Source organism: Rhodnius prolixus, unplaced genomic scaffold (genome assembly GCF_049639745.1).
Source record: "Rhodnius prolixus isolate KJV_2025 unplaced genomic scaffold, Rpr scaffold_3, whole genome shotgun sequence".
Classification (NCBI taxonomy): Eukaryota; Metazoa; Arthropoda; class Insecta; order Hemiptera; family Reduviidae; genus Rhodnius; species Rhodnius prolixus.
In genome coordinates this window covers 20,620,115-20,641,782 of record NW_027411603.1, presented here as the reverse complement: position 1 = coordinate 20,641,782, position 21,668 = coordinate 20,620,115, and the positions used below count along the sequence as shown (strand labels likewise).

Sequence of the window (21,668 nt, the reverse complement as noted above, 5' to 3'; positions counted from 1 at the left end):
ATTACTAAATATTTTCTTTGTATTTATTTATCCCCCCCCCCGAGCGCGTATCGATTTAAATTACGTTTACATCATCTTCCCCTCTCCGCATCTGGGTGTAAGCCTCACGCGCTTACAGACACTTTGCCAAATAGTTTTCATGAACTCTACGAGTATAAATGCCTAAATTAAAATGGAACTGAATATAGACCACCTTTCTAAACAAATAGTATTTAAAGTGGCGAACGGAAGGTCTAAATTTAAATTATAAACTCTGGATCACTCGCAGTTATTTGTGTTCAATGTGCAACCTCAGGTCTATTGAAACTGCTTTTCATTTCTTAGCTGAAGGCTCCATTAGCGTTCAGGATCCGATACTTTAATAAGCGTGTGCTTACTAAAGAAGAAGTCCTATGCTTACTAAATGGTAGTAATTGGAGAGCTCTAATTAATTTTGTTAAATGTGTGATGCGTTATAGGTGGTATTTAGTTAATAACTTTAACTATTAATTTTATATATTGTATTTTGTTCTCCTACTTTAATTATTATTACCAAATACTACAGTAACACTAAAAAATAGTATTCTTATGTAAATAAATTTTTCTTTTTCCTCACTTCTCTTTTCATTAAATATGTATTTATCACTAAGTTAATAATTTTTGTTTCAAATGAGACTCTGACAGGCGGTAATGTACCATGTCATTGATGTTTATAGAAATAATATGTAATATTTTGTTTTCTCTATTCAAATAAAACATTATTATTATTACTGTGCCAAATAATGACGCCATGATCTTTCTCACACCAAGTACAGATGGCATTCCTAGGAGTGCATTCATGTGTAAGCAAATAAAACGGTTTTTGTAGCTAATCTCATCCTTTACCTGTTCAGTTAAAGCTGTTCCTTCTGATCTGGGTAGTATTTTTCAAATTTCATTGTGCCCAAGGATTATGCAATTCTTTTCAGAGTCCTTCGGAAAAACTAACTTCTAGTAGATTATTCTCCCTTCTGTAAGCAGTTTTGTTTTTTTAGTGTCGCAAAGTTTGATAGAGGAAGGTTATCCGCAAAGTGGCGTTTTAGGCTAACACCATCCAACATAGTTGGATATGAAGTACGAAGTAAAATTTAATCGAAATGTAAAACAATTTTCCATTCCATCTTTCAATTAACCATATTCACTGAGCAACTACTTGGCCTCATTAATTATGCTCCTAATTATTGTTTTATTGCTAGTTAAATTAATAAGTAAACAATAACTTAATGTGTTAGTTATTATTGTGATATAGCGTTGAAAAGTATCTATATGAGGTTATTTTAAAAATACCTCCCAATAACCACTGAGAATAAGGAATTTTAATGCAATATCAAAACTAGTGAAAGTTTGGTGGCTTGGAAAAGGAGAGTTGTGTGGCGCCTGCTCTGCGCCAATTGCAGAGGAGGCCAAACTCTTTTTGTCTTCGACTAAGGAAAGAAACAAGATTCACTTAAAACTGGAGAGTAAATTTTTTTTCGCACAATATCACAGAAACAATGTTGTTATAGAATAGAGGAAGATACAATGTGAGAAGTCAAACATATGCAATAAAATATTCATGTTTCTGCAGACATAAAAAAAAAGTAATAAAGAATTTGCAGAGATGAATCACATGTTATGGGCTGAGTATACTGCATTATGTAGTGTCAGCTGAGACTGTTTGTTATCAGACAGTGGGAACATCTCATTTTTTCTTTCTAAAAATTTATTCCAATTAATTTTTACTTATTCATTAGATAAAACTTATGTTCAAGAAATTAAGAAATATTAATTCATATTGTAATTTTTTTGAAAAGATTTGAAAATAGACGTAAACAGCACGACAGCAAATTATTTTGTACTCCTAACTTTAATGGCTTTGAATCTGGGGTAATATTTTTAATAAATTTTATTAAATTACAAGAAATAAATGAAATTAATAAACAATTTCAATATTAAATTTGTTCAAATACAGGGTGGGGCATAAGGTATGAACCGGTTTTAAAGGGATGTAAAACAAAAACAATTCGACTTACAGAAATTATGTTTATATTGTTTAATTCAGTACAGAATCTAATTCAATCTCGCCATTGAAATCCTAGCAGTGTGGGATGTAGCCCTGTCCTAGATGTCTCCCAGATTAGTTGGTTCACTCAATTCTTCCAGCTCAGGTTCAAAAAACTCTTCCAACATTGTCACATAGCCTCGTCTCTTTGAGGGGTTACGTGGAGTGGCCTGCGCGCTCACCAGATGTGAAAATTTGTGATTTTTTTTCTTTTAGGGTACATAAAGGAAAAAGTTTTTAAACATCGTCCACATACCCAGGAAGAACTTAAGGACAGAATCAGAGGGGAAGTTACGGCAATACCCATCGAAATGTGCAGAAGAGCGGTTGAAAACTTCAGAATTCGCCTTCAAGAGTGCATCGCGGCTGATGGCCGCTACCTACGTGATATCATCTTTCAAACTTAATGTAAAAAACTAGATTCTGTACTGAATCAAAAAATATAAACATAATTTCTGTAAGTTGAATTGTTTTTGTTTTACATCCCTTTAAAACCGATTCATACCTTTTGCCCCACCCTGTATTATTGCAATCTATAATGATGTAAAAAAAAGAAAATTTTAGGTAAGCAGGTAATAAAGAAAGATATTTATTATATTAAGGCTTTTCAACGATAGGAAAAAGGAAAATAATTTTATGCATAATGCAGAAGAACCAGGAAATGAAAGTAGAAGAAGATAGTGTAATCAATATTAAATGACTGAAAAATAGAGTTGATAATTCGTGTTACAAAAATGGGGTATAAACCGCAAAGACAGCAAGAACTATTGGAGATGAGCAGTTTTAAGTCAAAAAAGCACTTTCTAAGAAGCAACAATTAACTTAGCATTTTTCAAGATTTTTCTCTTGAAATAAGAGAGATAATGAAACATTTGGGGCCCTATTTTGAAAGAGCCCAGTAAGTTTGAAGAACCTATAGGAATAGAAAGAGCAAATGGTAAATAAATTTAATTGGAGCAATTAGGTCAGATTAGACAGAGATCTAATGTAATCTTTATTTCAGGTGATGAGGCAGGGTGTCTGATATAAAAAAAGCGTTGTGAAAAAGGCAACCTGTCTGAATCGAGTGTTAGGAGCACCTGGAGGAGTTCACGACCAAAAGTGAATAAAATCAATAAAGAAGAAGCAGTATTGGCGGCTAATTGGCTTCAATTTTATCAGAAAGGGAAAAAATTAAGTGTGCTTCAAAGATTTCAAATTGGTTGGATTAAATTTAGCTATAAAACGATCTTTGAAAAGGAAAGCTGGGTAGTCAACATGAAAGTGAAAGAGAAAAAGAATTACTGGAGCTTTATTCTATTATAGCAGTATGATGAGTTCAAATAAGAATTGATGATGAGTAAATTTTGCCTAATGTTTGCTCAGATTACTTGAATTGGTCATCTCAAGTCAAACAGTACATATTCTTCAACAACTGAATCTATTTCAAAGTTTGTTTTTTTTAATTGTTACACCTGTATTTTTTTATGATTTAAATAATATTGATAGCACTTCACTTAATTTTCAACAGGATACCCTCATTAGAAATCACCAATTGGTGGCATTCCAAAATGCCGAGCTAATTGCTCTCGTTACTCTAAGAAAAGAAACCGCGAGGCCTCTACTGTTTTTATCGTTTTGGAGGGTCATCTGGGATGGTGTATGATGAGAGGAAGTTGACTTAGGAATTAGAGATGGATTGCAGGGATTGGGGAAATTATTTATATTATATTATTTGGGCTACTAGAATGACGATGAGAATGTCAAGGTTTGTGTGAATAGTTTTGATTGGAAACTTAAAAGAGACCATTAATGATGGTACGGAGGATTTGGATTGAACGGTTTGCATTCTGTAGAGGTTAGAAAGTTTGGTTCAACCCATATTTGCAATATCCATTCAGATGGGTCTTAAAATTGTATTGTGTATAAGTCGCTTGTTTTCAAACGACAGATTAAACCTGATGTAAAATAGTCTATCCAGTAATATCTGTGAGTTCAATTTTTTTTTTAATGTGTGAGAATTCTAATTTTAGTCTTCTATCTACTATGTAAAACCCAAGAAGTGGAGGACATTGGTTGGAGAAATGTATGTAAAATTGTACTATTATATATATAAACAGCTTCAGTAAATGTTTGGGTGTTCCAGCTGTGGTCAGCCACTGTCTAGAACGTCTAGTACTGCCCTAAACAATCTAATTTTCAAAACAAGTAACGAGTCTGCTAAGAAAAGGTTCATTTTTGTTCCTGCAAAGAAATGAAATGAATCTGAAAGTTTACTCGCTATATCTCGTAACAGTTGTACTTGGGATTTTCTTCAAAACAACGTACGCAAATGTTCATCGTCCAAAGAAGACTTCCTTCCACGATCTGCTTTGTACTGTCAAGGCTCAAATCACCCTCGTGAATTTTGTTTTTAAACCATCGCTATACAGTGGACTCACTAACACTGGACAGAACCCCAGACTTCATCAATGTTTTGAGCTGTATGGGCTCCACTCTAACCGACTATAAACTCATAAAGGAAATTAAGCATTGACATTTTTGTAAAGATTGAATTAACTACTATTCATTAAGAATAATTCATGAAGTATAAAATAATTCACAACATAAATTATTACACTTTGAAAAACCCTGCAATTGTGCATTATTTCTGGGACAACCCAATAACCTCAAAACGTGTAAAAAGTCCATGTCGATATTATGATATAATGTTGGTTATTCACAATAAACATTACAGTATCCACACATGAAAACAATCTAAAGAGAGAACTCGTAAACGTAAAAAGCCAGCTTAGGGACGCATTAGCATCTGCAGAAGAAGAGCGAAGTTGGTTACAGTTCACATACAGTGGGTGTACCAGCCAGCGGTAGGCCGGGAGGTGTATGTGTTAAAGAGCCAAGGGACACTGCTTCTTGCAGCTGGAAATATGGAGAGGTTAATTCCTGCTGCTCTATTCAATATTAAACAGTAGAGCATTATCCCATTACTTTAACACATCTCGCGTTCCTACACTCGAATACATCTAGTTTCGTTAACTGGATCGTGTAATAAGCGCACCCTGTTATTGGATTATTTTTATTTAGGTAATTGACAAAAAATTAAGGTTATTTTTTTGCTAGCTATTAATTTAAAAGTGGTTTTCAGCCTGTGGTATTGGAAAGTCTGATTGTGATATTCTTTTTGAATTTAATATATGTAGTGATAAACTTTTTTTTTATTTCTGATATTAGTAAAAATAATTTTTCATCGAAATAGATTATTTTACAAAAACATCCTTCCTACTAAAAGATTCCGTTAATTTTCGTTAATTGTGGAAATAGAACTTTTAGAAAATACTTAAAAACTTTAAGACTATCATTATTTAAGGTAATTTTACTGCCCAGACTGTGCTGATGTTAGATTTTTTCTTCTAATATTTTTCTTCAACAGTCAATAGAGGTGGTCTTGTAGCAATTAGTGAGCACTACCCGGATGCCGGTAGTGCCAGCTGTTACCGCAGTATTGGAGTGTCAAATGTCTCAACCAACAATTGTCTTGGCAATCAATATAGTTTTTAGGAAATAATCAAATGTAGAAAATGCTGAAAAATGTAAATAATAAAATAGGCCAAAATTATAGTATAACACTCTGTAACATTAATTAGAATGCAAATTCAATGAAGTTGAGTCATGAATTATTTAAATTTAGTTTATAGATTATTCTCAATTCTACTTCATTCATGGGGGCCATGTTGCTCTATGCTTCGTTTTGTATCCATCAACAAATAGAAAGTTTTGTATAGGCAAGACTTTCCCTTACAAATGCAAATGTATCTAATTAAGATCGAATTGGCCCTTAAATGTGTTAGTTAAAGCTTTTGTTACATCATGAAATTCAAACCCTTTAGTGAAAAAATGAGGCTAGCAAACCAGTTGTGGATTACAAACAATTGCGTTTCCAATGTTTTTACAAGAATTTCATACAGTTTCTACTCTTATTTACAGTAGTTGTTTTGTTTTTTTCTTGAGTATAGGCAAGCAGAAATCCACTGACCGATTCAAACTCCATGGGGCTTTGCTTTTATGCCGACTCTGGTTTGTAAAGTAATTGCGTATTTTTCCTGGCGAGCTTTACGTCCAGCTACTAAATTAGATGACGTGGACTGACAGGCGACTTGCCGACGAACTTTACTATAAATTTCTCATTTTAACCATCAAATAAAATTCAAAGCCTAGACCGGAAATCGAACCCAGTACCACACAATCTTAGCTTCGTGGGCCTTTTCTCTAACCGCTCGGCTAACGTTGTGCCTAGACTGCCTTCGGGTAGTGAGTAACCTCTTATAGAAAAAAAAAAATAGCCTTCCATCGCCTGTACGAGCAAATTGGACGCTTCAAAATGTAAGAGCAAACAAAAATGGACTCAATTCTGGAACCACCGCGTTCTAAGACTCACCAAGAGCTAATCTTTTAATATACTTCTGTTCAAAAAAAAGTATATAATAAAAAAGTTGTGAAAAAAAAAAAATTCAAACTAATAACATAAAAATGGTAATATAATTTAATGGTCCTTAAAATTAATGCTGATAAAATGTAAAAGCCTGTAACAAAAAAAAAAAAAATGATATACCTTGTAAAGTATGTTTTATATCCTTAACGCCTTAGGCGATAACTCACTTCGTCTTACTTCTATAATCTCTCTCTCACAAACCATTCCTTCAGTTGCTAAGGCAACCAATTGTTTATAGCAGGCTATACTTTTAACGGTTTTACTTCAAATAGATTGGCTCTTGGTTCTAAATATATTACTCCTCCAAAGCATAGATATAAACTTGGAAAACTCTGTGAAAATAATACGTGAAGCGTAATAATTTAGGCAACTTCCGTAATATTATTTTTAAATTATTAAGGATGAAACTGAACCACTAATATTTAATTACAAGATGTCCTCAATTAGTTGTTTGATTTTAGGTACTCAATAACGGAAGCCGAGTCGTGTCATCTTATAAATTTTCTAATTCTAGTGATAACCGATGAGCAGTATCAACTGCAAAGAGAAATACTTTAGAAGATCGCCAGTGCACTGAAAAGTGGTCAGCTCTAAAAATCTAATGCGAATGAGAATGCTTACGCCGCTTTATATTATCGCCATTTACAAATAATTTTTCATGGAGCCCTGCATATTAGACCTAAAATCATTTGTATGTAAATTGTTTGGATTTTGTTTTTGGTTTAAGTTATTTATGGTTTGCCAACATCTGAGTCCATTTTCCAGGTTCTCCGCATGAAAATGCATTACCCTAAGAACTGATCTGATTCATTTCCTATCTTTTGGATATTTAATTTATTTATTTGTTTGTTTCTACGGACAGAATTCTAATTAAAATATATTAAAGTCTAAATATATATAAAAATTTGACGATACAATCCCATAAATAGTTAAAACATATCACATACCCTATTCTAAATGTAAATCTTTACTCTTTTACAACCGCTGAGTCGTCCATTTCTTCCGGAATAATAGTTGCTCAAAACTCTCCGCTATTTATTATTCTGAGTTAAAAGCACTCACCGGACATCATCAGCCAGTATGCTGTCCACGAAAATATCTCTGTTGACGAATATACACTCTGGTACTCGTGGTTAGGCCGAGGCTTTCAGATTATTCAAATGCTGACTCTGTGATTCAACCACCATTGGTCTAGGCAGCTTCATAATTTACTGCTACACTATCCCTTCTTAACATTATATTTTTTAAACTTTGACTATTAGGTAGACTATAAAAGGTAGTACCTTAACAGACAGAAAACACACAAAATAAAATTACTGTAACAAACCTATACCAATGTAGTCAAAACATAAAAAAATTAAAAATTTAACTTTAATTGAATGTGTACCATAAACCTAAGTACTAAACTAATTTATTTTTGTATTAAAAATAAGTAATTAACTTGATCTGTCTAATTTTGATCACAATTTTAATATATTTTTGGCGTATTTTAAAAGGTAGCGTCAAAGTCATTCAAAATAAATTACAGTAGTTGCTCAGAGAACGCAACCAAAAATTGAAAGGCTGATTTAAAAAAGAAAAAGAAAAGATCTTTGTAAACTTTTAGAAATAATAGATGAGGCTAAGAAATTTTTCTCGTAGATATACGGACTGTGAACAAGGTTATTAGTAATTTTGAAAAGAAAGATCAGAACAGTTAGGAGCTGTCCATAAGAGTTATCATGGACTAATTTTGCGATTAAGATACGTCTGTATTAATAATATTACTGATTCTTCATCATGTTATAAATGATTTGGTCATCTTCTGGATTTGTTCATAATTATTATTTTTTATTTATTTATTTTTATTTTCTGGCGCATTGAAAAACTAAGGTCATTTTAACGCCCCTTATAACCGTTCCTACTCGAACTTATTTTCACTATACATGAGATGTCAGGTGTTTTAACAATCTGTGCTCATCCAACGCAGAACCTTGACTGTTAGGTAGTTCACTGCCTTAAGAGTCTGGAAAGAAGGCACCACGAATCTTAGATTAACAATATAAAACAATAATTATTATTAGCATAAGCTCTGGAGATGGCCTAGTCCCTAGGTCGAAAGCTTGGCAGAAAATTAAATAGTTAAAACTGAAATTAGCAATATTCTTTTTTCTTTTTGGATTTATGAATCATTCACCAAAAATGATGAACAATTCTCTACAATATCATTGTTATTATTTATACTATGACCTAATTGGTAGTTGGATGTTAAACTCCGCCTGGGGAAAAAAAGGGAATGCTTTTATTAATACAATACTATGATTTGGTTATACTCGAACTTGAGCATAATATCCAATGGATTCCTCTTTATTAAGATACGAAACAACATTAGTACGTAAAAAATTTGAAATTCCTCTTCCAATAAATGCCTGTAGAGTCATTATATTTAAAGAACAAACCTACGTGGCGCTTTTACGCATGGTCGGTTATAGAACGCCGTTTGTCTGTCAACTAAGTTAATGTCAAATCATCGAACTGGAAAAAATACTGTACCGTGCAATTTTTCCCTTCGCCTTTTTTTTAATTCAAAGTGAAGTAGGATTATTCAATTTTGTTTTTTTTTCCAAGTTTGAACGGAAAAAAACCCGCAGCGTTTTCAACGAATATTACCGCTTCAATAATGCTTAAATTGAAACTGTCATTTAGTGATATCAAAAGGATGGACATTCATAATTCTGCTGTGATAGACTGCTGTCTATGATCTTGCGATTAATATCTCGATTGGTTTTCATCTCTTCAGTTTCATTTTTATTTTTTATTTTAGCACAACCAATTTTTGCTATTCTACAGTTACTTTATGCTAAAATTAAACAAACTAAAAATTTATATTGTATTAGGCGTATTGTATAAGTACAGTTACAAGGCGAGGCCCGCAAAGCTAATATGTATTGCGGTACTAGGGTCGATTCCCGGTCTAGGCCTTGGATTTTATTTAATGATTAATCTGAGAACTTTGCAGTAAAGAATGTTTGCTAGTGGCTTCTATCCATGACTACCTAATTGGTTGTTGGCTGGAAAGAAGCTTGCCTGAAAAAAATATAATGCTATACTTAACTCTTTTTCTTTAAATGTATATTGCATTTAGTCAGATGTGAGCCTCAACTATATTTTTAAAATTTTTAAATAGTTAAATGGAGCTTTTAATATTTTATAAAGTTCATCAAACCTTCATTTCTGTCTGGCATGCTATCTTGTAGTTCATAAACGCGTGATTATGACAATATGGCTATCTTTACATTTCACTTGTCTGACTGTTCCGATTCTAGCAAGTTATACTCCACATATCGCATAGTTCGATCTGAACATATTTTTTATTGTTTTAAATCCTCTTCTCAGCATGAACAGATCATAATACCAGGGTTTCCTCCTTTAAAGGAATCGTTTATAGAAGCTTCCTTTAATGTTCACTTCACACGACGGTTGCCAATATTTAGCTTACTCCGTTCTCTAAATTTCGAGTTGAAGACTTAGGCTGGAGCTTTGTCGAGTACTAGTTTGCTTTTTATGTATGTGTACAAAAATTACAAGCTATTGGTGATCTCATTCTTGTAAATGCCTGCTTCGTGACCTCGAACCCATATTTGATCTGTCTATTAGTTTCAAAATATTTTTTGTTTTTTTTTTCTGCATTTATTCCAGGTTATGAATTCTACTTTTGACCAAACTTCTAGTACACTTCTGCAATGTCATGTCATACTAGCAATAGGGCAGATTTTCGAGTATTTTACAGCTTAATTTAATAAGTGCTTGCTATTAGTTTAGCTGAACAGTTTACAAGTGCTAAGGCAATCTGAATTGCCTTTTCTCATTTAAGTTTACTTAATGGACTCTTACATTAATTGATTTTTGGACCCGTCTGTAAAAATTAGATATTACATTCAATAGGTTTATAATTTTTGATAAAACTTAGATACAAATATCAGAGGAGAGAAGCAGTGACCAGAGAAATTAGTTACTCTACTTAGATTTATGTATGAGATAGTTGACTTGACTTTTTTTTGACTAATATGTGCTGTAATAAATTATACCTTCAAAAAATAGTTTTCCAGGCTGCTGATATTGTAGTAATATATTTTCCTTTCAACAAAAACTTTTCCCCAGATATATTTCAGCGTTGTGATTTTCATCTTTTTAATTTTTTCTTACTTTTTTTTTCTTCATCATCTTGACGTTCAATTTAATACAAATTCCTTCTTCTCTGTATAAAATTGATCCAATTTCGAATGAAGCATACATAAAATTGTTTCGAGGTTTTTCAGTATTCAGATTATTATGGTTAATCCATCTAAATGAAAAAAACAAGGTCACTAGAGATACTTAATTCGTGTAAAATGTATGTGTTATTGTAATTGCAAGTGAATGTGTTTGTGCAAGGTGTTCTAAAATTTACTTGTGAGTTTCCTCACAATGTTGTAAAGGTTTTGTTAAAATTCAATCATCTGTAAGTGTAACTTTTAAAACTTGGGAAAAAGGCCCAGCAATTTTGTTACTTTACTTGCTAACATTCAGTTAAACATTTATGTTATTGTTTGAACACATTTATATTGCTCACCTTAACCATCTGTCTGTTTAATAGCATACAGTGATAAAACTTGAATTAGTAGTGAAAGAAACAAAAAAATTAAAAAAAATTAAAAAGCTGTACATTTGTAAGTGATTTTGAGAATAATGAGCGTAGCCAACGGCTTCAAAAATTAATCAGAATTTTTTTTTATGCAATATTATTAATAAAAAGTCAGAAATTAGCTCGGATTATTTAAAACAATGATTGAATTAATGACCGAGTTAGAAAAGCTAAAACAAGACTCAATTTAGCGACTTCTTCAAGAATAAATTATTGCATATAATCCGATTCTCCTGCAAAAAATTATACCAAAATATTGTTGAAGAATTTATGATAATACTGAAGGACTTTGAAGGATTATTTCAAACCATATGAGTCAGCTGGTTTCACGACCACATATATCTTCTGCTTCCTTCATTTATAATACATCTAATGTTTACCAAAATATAACCGACAGTATGAACGAACATTTTGCATCAACATTTGGGCATGACAAAGCTATCCGCAAGATGGGTGCCGCGATTGCTCACGCTTGACCAAAAACGAAATCGTGTGAAGTGTTGCAAGGACGGTTTGCAGCTGTTCCAGAAGAATCCGCAGGACTTTAAGCGTCGTTTCGTCACTGTGGATGAAACATGTATACATCACTACACTCCTGAGACCAAAGAACAATCTAAACAATGGGTTACCAAGGGGGAATCTGCGCCAAAAAAGGCGAAGACCGTTCCTTCGGCCGGAAAGATTATGGCGACTGTCTTTTGGGATTCGCAAGGAATAATCCTCATCGACTATCTGGAAAAGGGTAAAACTATTACAGGTGCATATTATTCATCGTTATTGGACCGTTTGAAAACCGAGCTGCAAGAAAAACGCCCACGATTGGCCCACAAAAAAGTCCTTTTCCATCACGACAACGCACCAGCTCACACCTCAGCAGTTGTGGTAGCAAAATTAATGGAAATAGGGTTCCAACTCGTTTCACATCCCCCCTATTCTCCAGACTTGGCTCCCTCGGACTACTATTTGTTCCCCAATATGAAGAAATGGCTGGCGGGAAAAAGATTTTATTCAAACGAGGAGGTGATTGCAGAAACGAATGGCTATTTTTCAGACTTGGACAAATCCTATTATTCGGAAGGGATCAACAAACTAGAGCAGCGTTGGACGAAGTGTATAAGCCTAAAAGGAGACTATGTTGAAAAATAAAAAAGGTTTACCCCCAAAAATTAAGTAGTTTTTATTTTTGCACGGACTTTTCAAACGACCCTCGTATGTTCGGAAAAACGTTCCCTTAACTAGTCTATCAGCAGACCATAATTGACTTTTTTTTCTTAGCTGAACAATAAATGGAGCTCTGAGTTACTTCTCAGTTGAGTACTCGTGACTGGCATCAAGGAGGTGAGAATCAAACCTTTTAACAAGGTATAAAATCAATATAAAGTTACAAACTTCGTTTTATGACAAGAAGAAATGAATACTGGTCCAGATAGTTGCTGCACGCGATAAACTAAAACATTAACAAGTTTTGCAACAAACAATGCTTCTTTGTACTCCTTAAAGAAACTTTATAGTGTGTAGTGCAAAACCTAACTCTTGAAACGCTAGGAGTCAGAATATTATTTTCTTTTAAGATGTACTACTTAAGTAAAGTTTTTCTTTAAATTGAAAAATGAATTTAATTTCTCTGGAAATCAGTATCTAGGTGTGAAAATGAAAAAAACCTTCTTTTTTTTAATGTGAAATCGCTGGAAGAACAAACTGGATATTCCAGCTAAGTATTATCACAACAACTGATGTTGTAAAGGTTTTGTTAAAATTCAATCATCTGTAAGTGTAACTTTTAAAACTTGGGAAAAAGGCCCAGCAATTTTGTTACTTTACTTGCTAACATTCAGTTAAACATTTATGTTATTGTTTGAACACATTTATCAATACGTTAGAATAATTTTTCCTGAGTAAGCTTCTAAGGGCCATTAATTTGGCTTACAAACTCAGTGATATATTTTTTTCCACGCAGTACGCAACAGTTTTTAAGGTTTAGTAGATTATTGCACGAACCATTTTCTTTATAACTCGAATAGAAAAGTAAATTGGCTAGCTAGTGCTATTTCAACTTAAGTATTCTTTCTGTCTTCAAAGAGAAAAAAAAGAAAAAATAGAATACGGTATTCCTAAACATTATAAATAATATCGAGATCAGTAGTTGATAAAAATTTTAAGTTATAAGGAAATCAGTGCACTGAAATTAATCCAATATCAATCCAAAGTCCTCAGTGTGTTAGATTCCAGATTTTCACTTTTTTCACAAAATGAAGGCAGTTATTATTTATCGTATAAAAATGTATCTTATTAAACCGAAATCTTTGACCTTTGTAAGATTTGCAGAAGTAATAAAAGCAACTTACAGAGTTGCTCCTACAGTTTACTATTCTACTGCCACTGTAACAAGATAACCGCCCTTTGGAAACTTAGCTTAAAGTTCTCTCTCTTAACCAGAATTAACTTTATGTCTTAGGAGATTAATTTCTCTCAAAACTAACTTACCAACTTAATAAATTTTGAAGAAATCAGTCAATGTCTTGCTTTAATAAAAGACTTTCCATAGCGGAAGGAATTGTGAGCATTGATTGCTTTTTGAAACTTACTTATTTCTCTGCAATTATATACGAGGGTCGTTTGAAAAGTCCGTGCAAAGTAGCACTACTGGCGCGTATCGAGGTTATGTTTAGTTAGTAGCATCTCTTGGAAGAACACACACCAAGTTTTAGCCAGATCGGACTATTTCTTTGTGTTTGGCATTCGTTTGAATCGAGGAAGTCGAGTGATTTTCAAAAAATGGACGAAAAAGAATTTCGTGTGTTGTTTAAACACTACTTTATGAAAGGCAAAACGCCTGAGGAGACTAAAGAGAAGCTTGATAAACATTATGGTGACTCTGCACCTTCGATTAGAACAGTTTATAAGTGGTTTCAAAATTTTCGGAGTGGCCATATGGGCACAAGTGACGCTGAACGTTCTGGACGCCCTGTTGAGGTTACTACTCCAGAAATCATTGATAAAATCCATGATATGGTGATGGATGACAGAAAAGTTAAGGTGCGTGAGATTGCTAGTGCTGTGGGCATCTCGAATGAACGGGTGCATAATATTTTGCATCAACATTTGGACATGACAAAGCTATCCGCAAGATGGGTGCCGCGATTGCTCACGCTTGACCAAAAACGAAATCGTGTGAAGTGTTGCAAGGACGGTTTGCAGCTGTTCCAGAAGAATCCACAGGACTTTAAGCGTCGTTTCGTCACTGTGGATGAAACATGGATACATCACTACACTCCTGAGACCAATCTAAACAATGGGTTACCAAGGGGGAATCTGCGCCAAAAAAGGCGAAGACCGTTCCTTCGGTCGGAAAGATTATGGCGACTGTCTTTTGGGATTCGCAAGAAATAATCCTCATCGACTATCTGGAAAAGGGTAAAACTATTACAAGTGCATATTATTCATCGTTATTGGACCGTTTGAAAAACCGAGCTGCAAGAAAAACGCTCACGATTGGCCCACAAAAAAGTCCTTTTCCATCACGACAACGCACCAGCTCACACCTCAGTAGTTGTGGTCGCAAAATTAATGGAAATAGGGTTCCAACTCGTTTCACATCCCCCCTATTCTCCAGACTTGGCTCCCTCGGACTACTATTTGTTCCCCAATATGAAGAAATGGCTGGCGGGAAAAAGATTTTATTCAAACGAGGAGGTGATTGCAGAAACGAATGGCTATTTTTCAGACTTGGACAAATCCTATTATTCGGAAGGGATCAACAAACTAGAGCAGCGTTGGACGAAGTGTATAAGCCTAAAAGGAGACTATGTTGAAAAATAAAAAAGGTTTACCCCAAAAAATTAAGTAGTTTTTATTTTTGCACGGACTTTTCAAACTACCCTCGTAGTTTTATTTATTGTTCCATATCATATACAATTCGTTGTATTATTACATTGTTTTTTAAGACAATAATTATGAAATAATTTACGAATTTAACTTCTTCATTTTTCTTAATTTGGATTGTCATTGAACAATATTGATGTTTATAAAAAATTTTTTTGTAAGAATAATGTTTTTAATTGTTTCAGTCTTGGTACGATTACAAATTACAATGGGACCCGAAAGAATATGGAGGCGTAGAAATGCTGCATGTACCCTCGGATCACATCTGGAGGCCTGACATCGTACTCTACAACAAGTAACTAATATTTTCTTTATATTCATTGCAAGCATCCTCAAATTTGGATCTTCAAATTCATCATAATCTGGTTCTCAAGAGCGTTGAATTTCTATAGCGCTTTGATTTATCAATTTTTGCTCCGCACCGACTTATTTTCTAGTTATTTAAGGTTTTGTTTAATTTCATACTATTAAAAATGATTAAAAAAAAACTGAACGTTTAAATGGTTCATTTAACTGCAATTAAGTGGAGTTGAGCAAAAGGTTCTCTTTAAATGTTAATAGGTTCTAAATCAGATTTTATTTTTAAGTGTCATTCAAATTTTATGTATATTTGCATTTTTAGAGGTCTCAACGCTATGTATCTTTAGGAGAGGCGTTTGCCCCGCGTAGGTCAAGCCCTCACTAAAACTATTATTACTAATATTTCTATAACGCTTAGTCCGATTTTGACAAAATTTTGCACGAAGAAGTGGTTAAAGCTTCCCTACTTGACTCGTAAAGTGCCATCATGTACTGCAATCGTTCAAATTATCGAGGCGTGTACATCAATGAATTCGATTCTACACTTTATGTGGATATAGCATTTGCGGATCTCGACGTCTTCAACATTAGAAACGGAGTTTGTACCACTTAAGTAAGGCCGTTCTTAATAATCAATAACTACGACCAATTTTGATAAAATTTGGCCGGAAAAAGGTGTTCAAACTTTACTGCGTATCATTAAAACGCCATCCTACACTTAGCAGATATAAAAGGAAATATTGCAAATGTGCGTATTTGACGTTTAATTCCTCTTTCAATTTTAGGGAGAAGTACTGTAAACGCGATTCTATTTTTCGTGTACTATTTATACTTCTGTAAGTACTGAAATCGCAGTTTAATTTTGCCTTCCTATTTTATTCCAAACGTTTACCAAAAAAAATTGTTTTTGTGGATTCTTTGGGAACTGTAACTCTAAGCATTCTTTTAAAAGATCTCCACTGGTTACGCCATATCAGGTTATAATAAAAGAATTGCTTATGCCAAATGCTAAAAAATCTGTAAAGCAGATATATGTAACTTTGTCGAATAGACAAAAAAGAAATTTTATCCAAAAGGTACAAAAATCTCCTTAATTTTTAAAAATAGCTTCTGAATTTTTTAGCCCATAATTTTTTTTTTTATATAAGCTTTTTATTTTTATCGTGTAATTAATAGTTTATTTACTACAGATTAATAAATATAACAATCAATGTAAGGTCAATGTTGTGCTACTTGAACAAATATTTTGTACATGAAAATTGACAGCTAACCGTCTGTGATATCTAATAAATTCTAAAAAATCTTAATGAAAAGGTAATAGAGTAAAATTACTTAAATGAAATCAATGAAGAATTAATGAAATGTGAGGATCTTGCTGATTTGTGTACTTTTTAGCATTTAATCAACCATTATACTTATCTTTTTAAACTGTAGGTTTTTGTTAAGAGTTATATTTTTTAATTAATTTTCTAAAAAATTGAACTTTTAACCTCTAACCACAACTTAAAATTATATTAATTTGCTAACATTCCTAAACCACAAATTTCAGTGGTCAAAGAAGTTACTACTGCCACCACAACAAAAGTTATTAATTCTGTTATTACAAAGAAAAAAAGATCATATTGATATTTAATAAATTCAGATTCTGAAAATAACCAAGATTTTAGAGAATTAAACAAGTTATTGAGCATTGTCATTTCACGACAAATGCTACTTCTTGCCTATTGTGTCATATTTCTTGGGTATGTTCTAAAGAAACTATTTCTGTTAAGTTTAGACTCCGCTATTTATATAAAAGATTTAGTAAGGTCAAATACCACAACTCCTTGAAATAGTTTGCAATTATAATCCATGATTATGATTTTGACATTCGATATGGGATTTGTTGAATGCTTTTCCTGCCTCTCTTCATCGCCGTATGTGACCTATTCGGCTTCTATGCCGTTCTGTATTTTCTGTATTCTCTTTTAATATAAATAAATCCTCCTATTCCTTATTTTAAAACTTTGTTAATCTACGATTATGCCTTATGGAAATAGTAAGTTCGGTATTATAATCAGATATCATGCTCGAACAAGTTGCATCTAGTCATTCTCATCTGTACTTTTACTGTGTTAATTTTTTATGGTACTTTTATCAAACTCTTAACAATCTCCTCTCAAATAATAATTTGAGTGCCATGTACTAAGTACGACAAGCATTTGAAATATGACGTTCAAATTTCTCTTAGATGTATGTGTTTTCATGCCGATAATATTAAAACCTAAAACATTCTCTTTTAGTTCAATGCTTACAAAGAATTTAACAGGTAAAGAAAAAGCCTACCAGAAACGTGTGAGATAATATGGCATAATGACGTACAGATTCCTTGTTGAACCCCGCACCAGCTTGAATGTACGCCCTAGTTCTTTCAATTATCTTGAGTAATTATTAAATTTAAGTTATTTTCTACATTAATAAATTAACTTTCAAGTTTAAATACAAAACTGAAACTTTTCATCAACTTGTTTTCTATTTTAATAAAATGAATTGTTTCAAAGCAACTTCATTAGACTTTAATTTCTAAAAGAACGCTGTATTCTCGTAAAACTTGGCTTTCTTCATTTTCATACAAGGCTTTGAAAGCCCTTTAACAAAGCACTACAATTATGGTTTTTAAAACAATTTATTCTGTTTAAATTATTATTAATTAAACCTTTTTTTTTATTTTTATTTAATTTATAGTTTTATTTTTTACATACATTGCTGCTGGTATTTCTTCTTCGGAAAAATTGTTTTAGAGTAAGTTGTTCTGCTCTTCGTTCTCTTGCTTTCCCCAGAAGGTGTTTGAAGAGTTTTGACTTTACTTTGCACAGTTCGAGTTGAAAGTTAGTGACTCCTCTGGGAAACTAGTGTCTTTGAAGAATTGGCTAGCTCACATCCTCTCTCTAGAAGTGATACAAGTTTTAGGCAGCTGATCAATATTGGGCTAACCGACCTGAGTACTTTGTGTAGGTGAGAAGAACAGTAACAATCATTCAGGTATTTAGGTTCTGGTAAAGACCAGATCACTTTTATCTAAACTAGTTAGATTAGGTTGAAACTTTATTCAACTTAAATATGAAAAAGGGGTTCATTTGTATAGACATTTATTTAATTGTGTATTTAAGGTGAATATTAAGGTCTCTCCTGTACACAGTTTATTTACAGCTGACCTTCACATCTTTCATTCATACTAATTTCTACCTACCTTTGCTGAAAAAGAATGCTTCTCCAATTAGAAATCTCGCTATTTGAAATCTTTTAAACTATAAAGCTTTACAAAGCTGGTTTGTAAAATGAAGAATGCAAATAAATGAAACCAAATACAATTACATAACTTTTATAGTAAGACAAAACGCACTAACTCCGATATATTGTAATTGTAATTTCATTTCCTACTGCTGACGTAGTACGCTATATAAAAGCATTCTTTTTAGACAGCGACCAAGTCTGGGCTCCATAAAGGAGACACGGAAGTACACATGCGTCAAATACCCACTTTTTAATACTAACATTTAATGGAGTTTTAAAAATATGCTTTAGAGACCAGTACTTCTTCCAACCAATGGAGATTCTTCTGTTTATTTCTTGCGTGGTCCTATTTTTGGATGATATGGTTTGCCCCAAATACACTGCTTCCGTTACCCACTCAATTTTTTCATCATTCAATGTAATAATACTTTCAGCACCATTGGTCATAAGTTTGGTCTTTTTAACATTTATATTCAGCCCAGCTTCAGAGGAATGGATCATTAGGTCTTGTATCATACCTGACAGTTCTTCTACAGATGTGGCAAACAAAATAACGTCGTCAGCAAACCTTAAATTATTTAATTTTTTTTCCATTTACCGTTATACCTCTATCTTCCCAGTTCAAACTCCTGAACACCTGTTCCAGCAGTGCGTTAAAAATATTAGGCGACAGGGGATCCCCCTGTCTTACCCCTCTCTCCATATTGAATCCTGCTCCAGTTCTATCCATCTTCACTCGTAACTGCACATGGGAATATACGAGGTGTGTTCAAAAAATAAGGTGAATTTTCATTTTTCTTAAAAAATATTTATTTATTCATCGATTTTTATTTTGTCTCCTTCAAAGTAGTCCCTCTCAGATATAATACATATGTGCCAGCATTTTTTCCAATCCTCGGAACAGTTCTGATATGCACTTTTTGGTATGTCCTTGAGCTCTCTCAGCGATTCGGTTTTTATCTCCTCAATCGTCGCAAATCTCCGTCCTTTCATGGGTCTCTTCAATCATGGGAACAGGAAAAAGTCGCAGGGCGCCAAATCTGGTGAATACGGTGACTGAGACATGATAATGTCATTCAACAATTCCTGAGCGATGCTCATGCGACGGTTTTTTTTTATCAAAATTCAGCAATTTTGGAACGAACTTCGCTACTACACGCTTCATGCCCAAAATTTCCGAAAAAAATTGCAGGACATGTGCCAACCGATATGCCGACAACCTCAGCAACTTCTCTAATTGTGATTCGACGATTCTTCTCAACATTTTCATCGGTTGTTGATGTGCTGGGGCGTCCAGGGCGAGCGTCGTCATTCACATCTTCTCGACCTTCTGTGAAAAGCTTGTACCACTTGTAAACATTTTTTTGACACAGAGTACTCTCACCGTACGCCACTCTCAACATTTCAAGTGTTTTTTAACACTTAATTCCATTTTTTACACAAAATTTGATGCAAATTCGTTGATCCATTTTTTTCGACAGAAGAAAATCGCCGAACTCGCAAAACACTTGTCTTATTTATGCCTCTAACATACTAACTAAACATGCTATATAGCTACAACTTTGAAAATATGTTCGAGACAAGTGTACCAACATAAAAAAAAAAAGACAATCGAAATTCGAATGTACGTAGCCCGCGAAATTTGAAAATTCACCTTATTTTTTGAACATACCTCGTATATACTTCAATAGTCTAATATACTTAGAATGCACTCCTTGCTTAGACAGAACATTATACATATAGTCATGGTTTACCTTGTCAAATGCTTTTTCAAAATCTATCAGTGCTAAGTATATAGTGACCCCATATTCCCTGACTTTTTCTAACATCTGATTTATTGTTTGCAGATGGTCGATTGTGGAAAATCCGTTACAGAAACCCGCTTGTTCTGTTGGTTGGTTTTCATTTAATGTCCTATTTAGCCGATTTTTCAAGACCATCATGAACAATTTATACAAGTTGGATAGTAGACTAATAGGTCTAAAACTGTTTAGGTCTTGTGCGCCTTTTTTCTTCGGTTACAGATGTTAATGGCTAATAAATGCAAATACCAATAATAATGTGTATTTTTGGTTATTGTGTGTCTCTTTTGAGCTTAGAGAAGTGTTGTCAGGTTCTACTCTTTAGTGGTAACCAGGTTATTGTTACACACCAGAAATACTGCTGACTTTAGTCAGTTGATGATGAGAAAAAGAAAGCGATTGAGCAGTTACACCCCTTCATTGCTAAAATATTCTCTTAAACAGTTAGAAAGACATGAAATCACATAATTACAATCATATTGACTATTAGATTCCTTTCTCGACTTGTCACCTGTGTACTGACATCTTACAGAGATATCTAATTTAACACATTTTTATTTCTATGTGGGTACTTGTTCAGTCTGAACAGCGTTAAAGGTAAGGAAATGGTTTACGAGCTGTTGGCAATGTAGTCTGCGTGACCAGCAGTCCTACTGATAGAGCGCAACTTCATCCGCTTACCAATTTGCTCCTTCTATATAGGGGCTTTGGATTCACAAGTTCTTAAGCATTTTACTACCTAAAACTTATAAATGCTCCATGTTCTAACTTCCCTTTATAACATTATTAACTTGTTATATCTTTTAATCTTTATTTTAAGACTGTTTTGCTTTATCTTTGCTTTAAATAAATACAATCTCATTTAATTTTTGTCGTTGTTTTTAAATAATATACGAGTACGAGATGTGCCTATAAATAACGAGACTATTGCTATAAAACATTTTATTTTAAATTTATACATATTTAGTTATTATCACCTTCAATATACACCTATTCCCTATTTCTACAAAGCTCCATGCGAATTTACCATTGTCCGAAACAATGCTGGAAGTCTTTTTCAGGGAGCTCCTGCATGACACGTGCCGCTTTTTCTTTCACAGCTTCAACGGACTGAAATCGTGTTCCTTTTAATGCAGATTTGACTTTTGGGGAACAGATAAAAGTCAGATGGGGCCAGGTCAGGCGAATAAGGCGGATGGCCTAAAACTGGGATGTTGTACT

The 21,668-nt window shown here is 33.4% G+C and overlaps 1 protein-coding gene across 1 annotated transcript in view; it reads left to right on the top strand.

The window, feature by feature from the left end:
• Window positions 1–21,668, top strand: part of LOC141453579 (acetylcholine receptor subunit alpha-like) — a 338,623-nt gene that overhangs the window by 279,096 nt on the left and 37,859 nt on the right. The window contains exon 5 of the mRNA XM_074126968.1: window positions 15,258–15,367. Within this exon, the coding sequence (XP_073983069.1) occupies window positions 15,258–15,367 (110 nt within the window). The remainder of the gene's footprint in view (window positions 1–15,257; window positions 15,368–21,668) is intronic.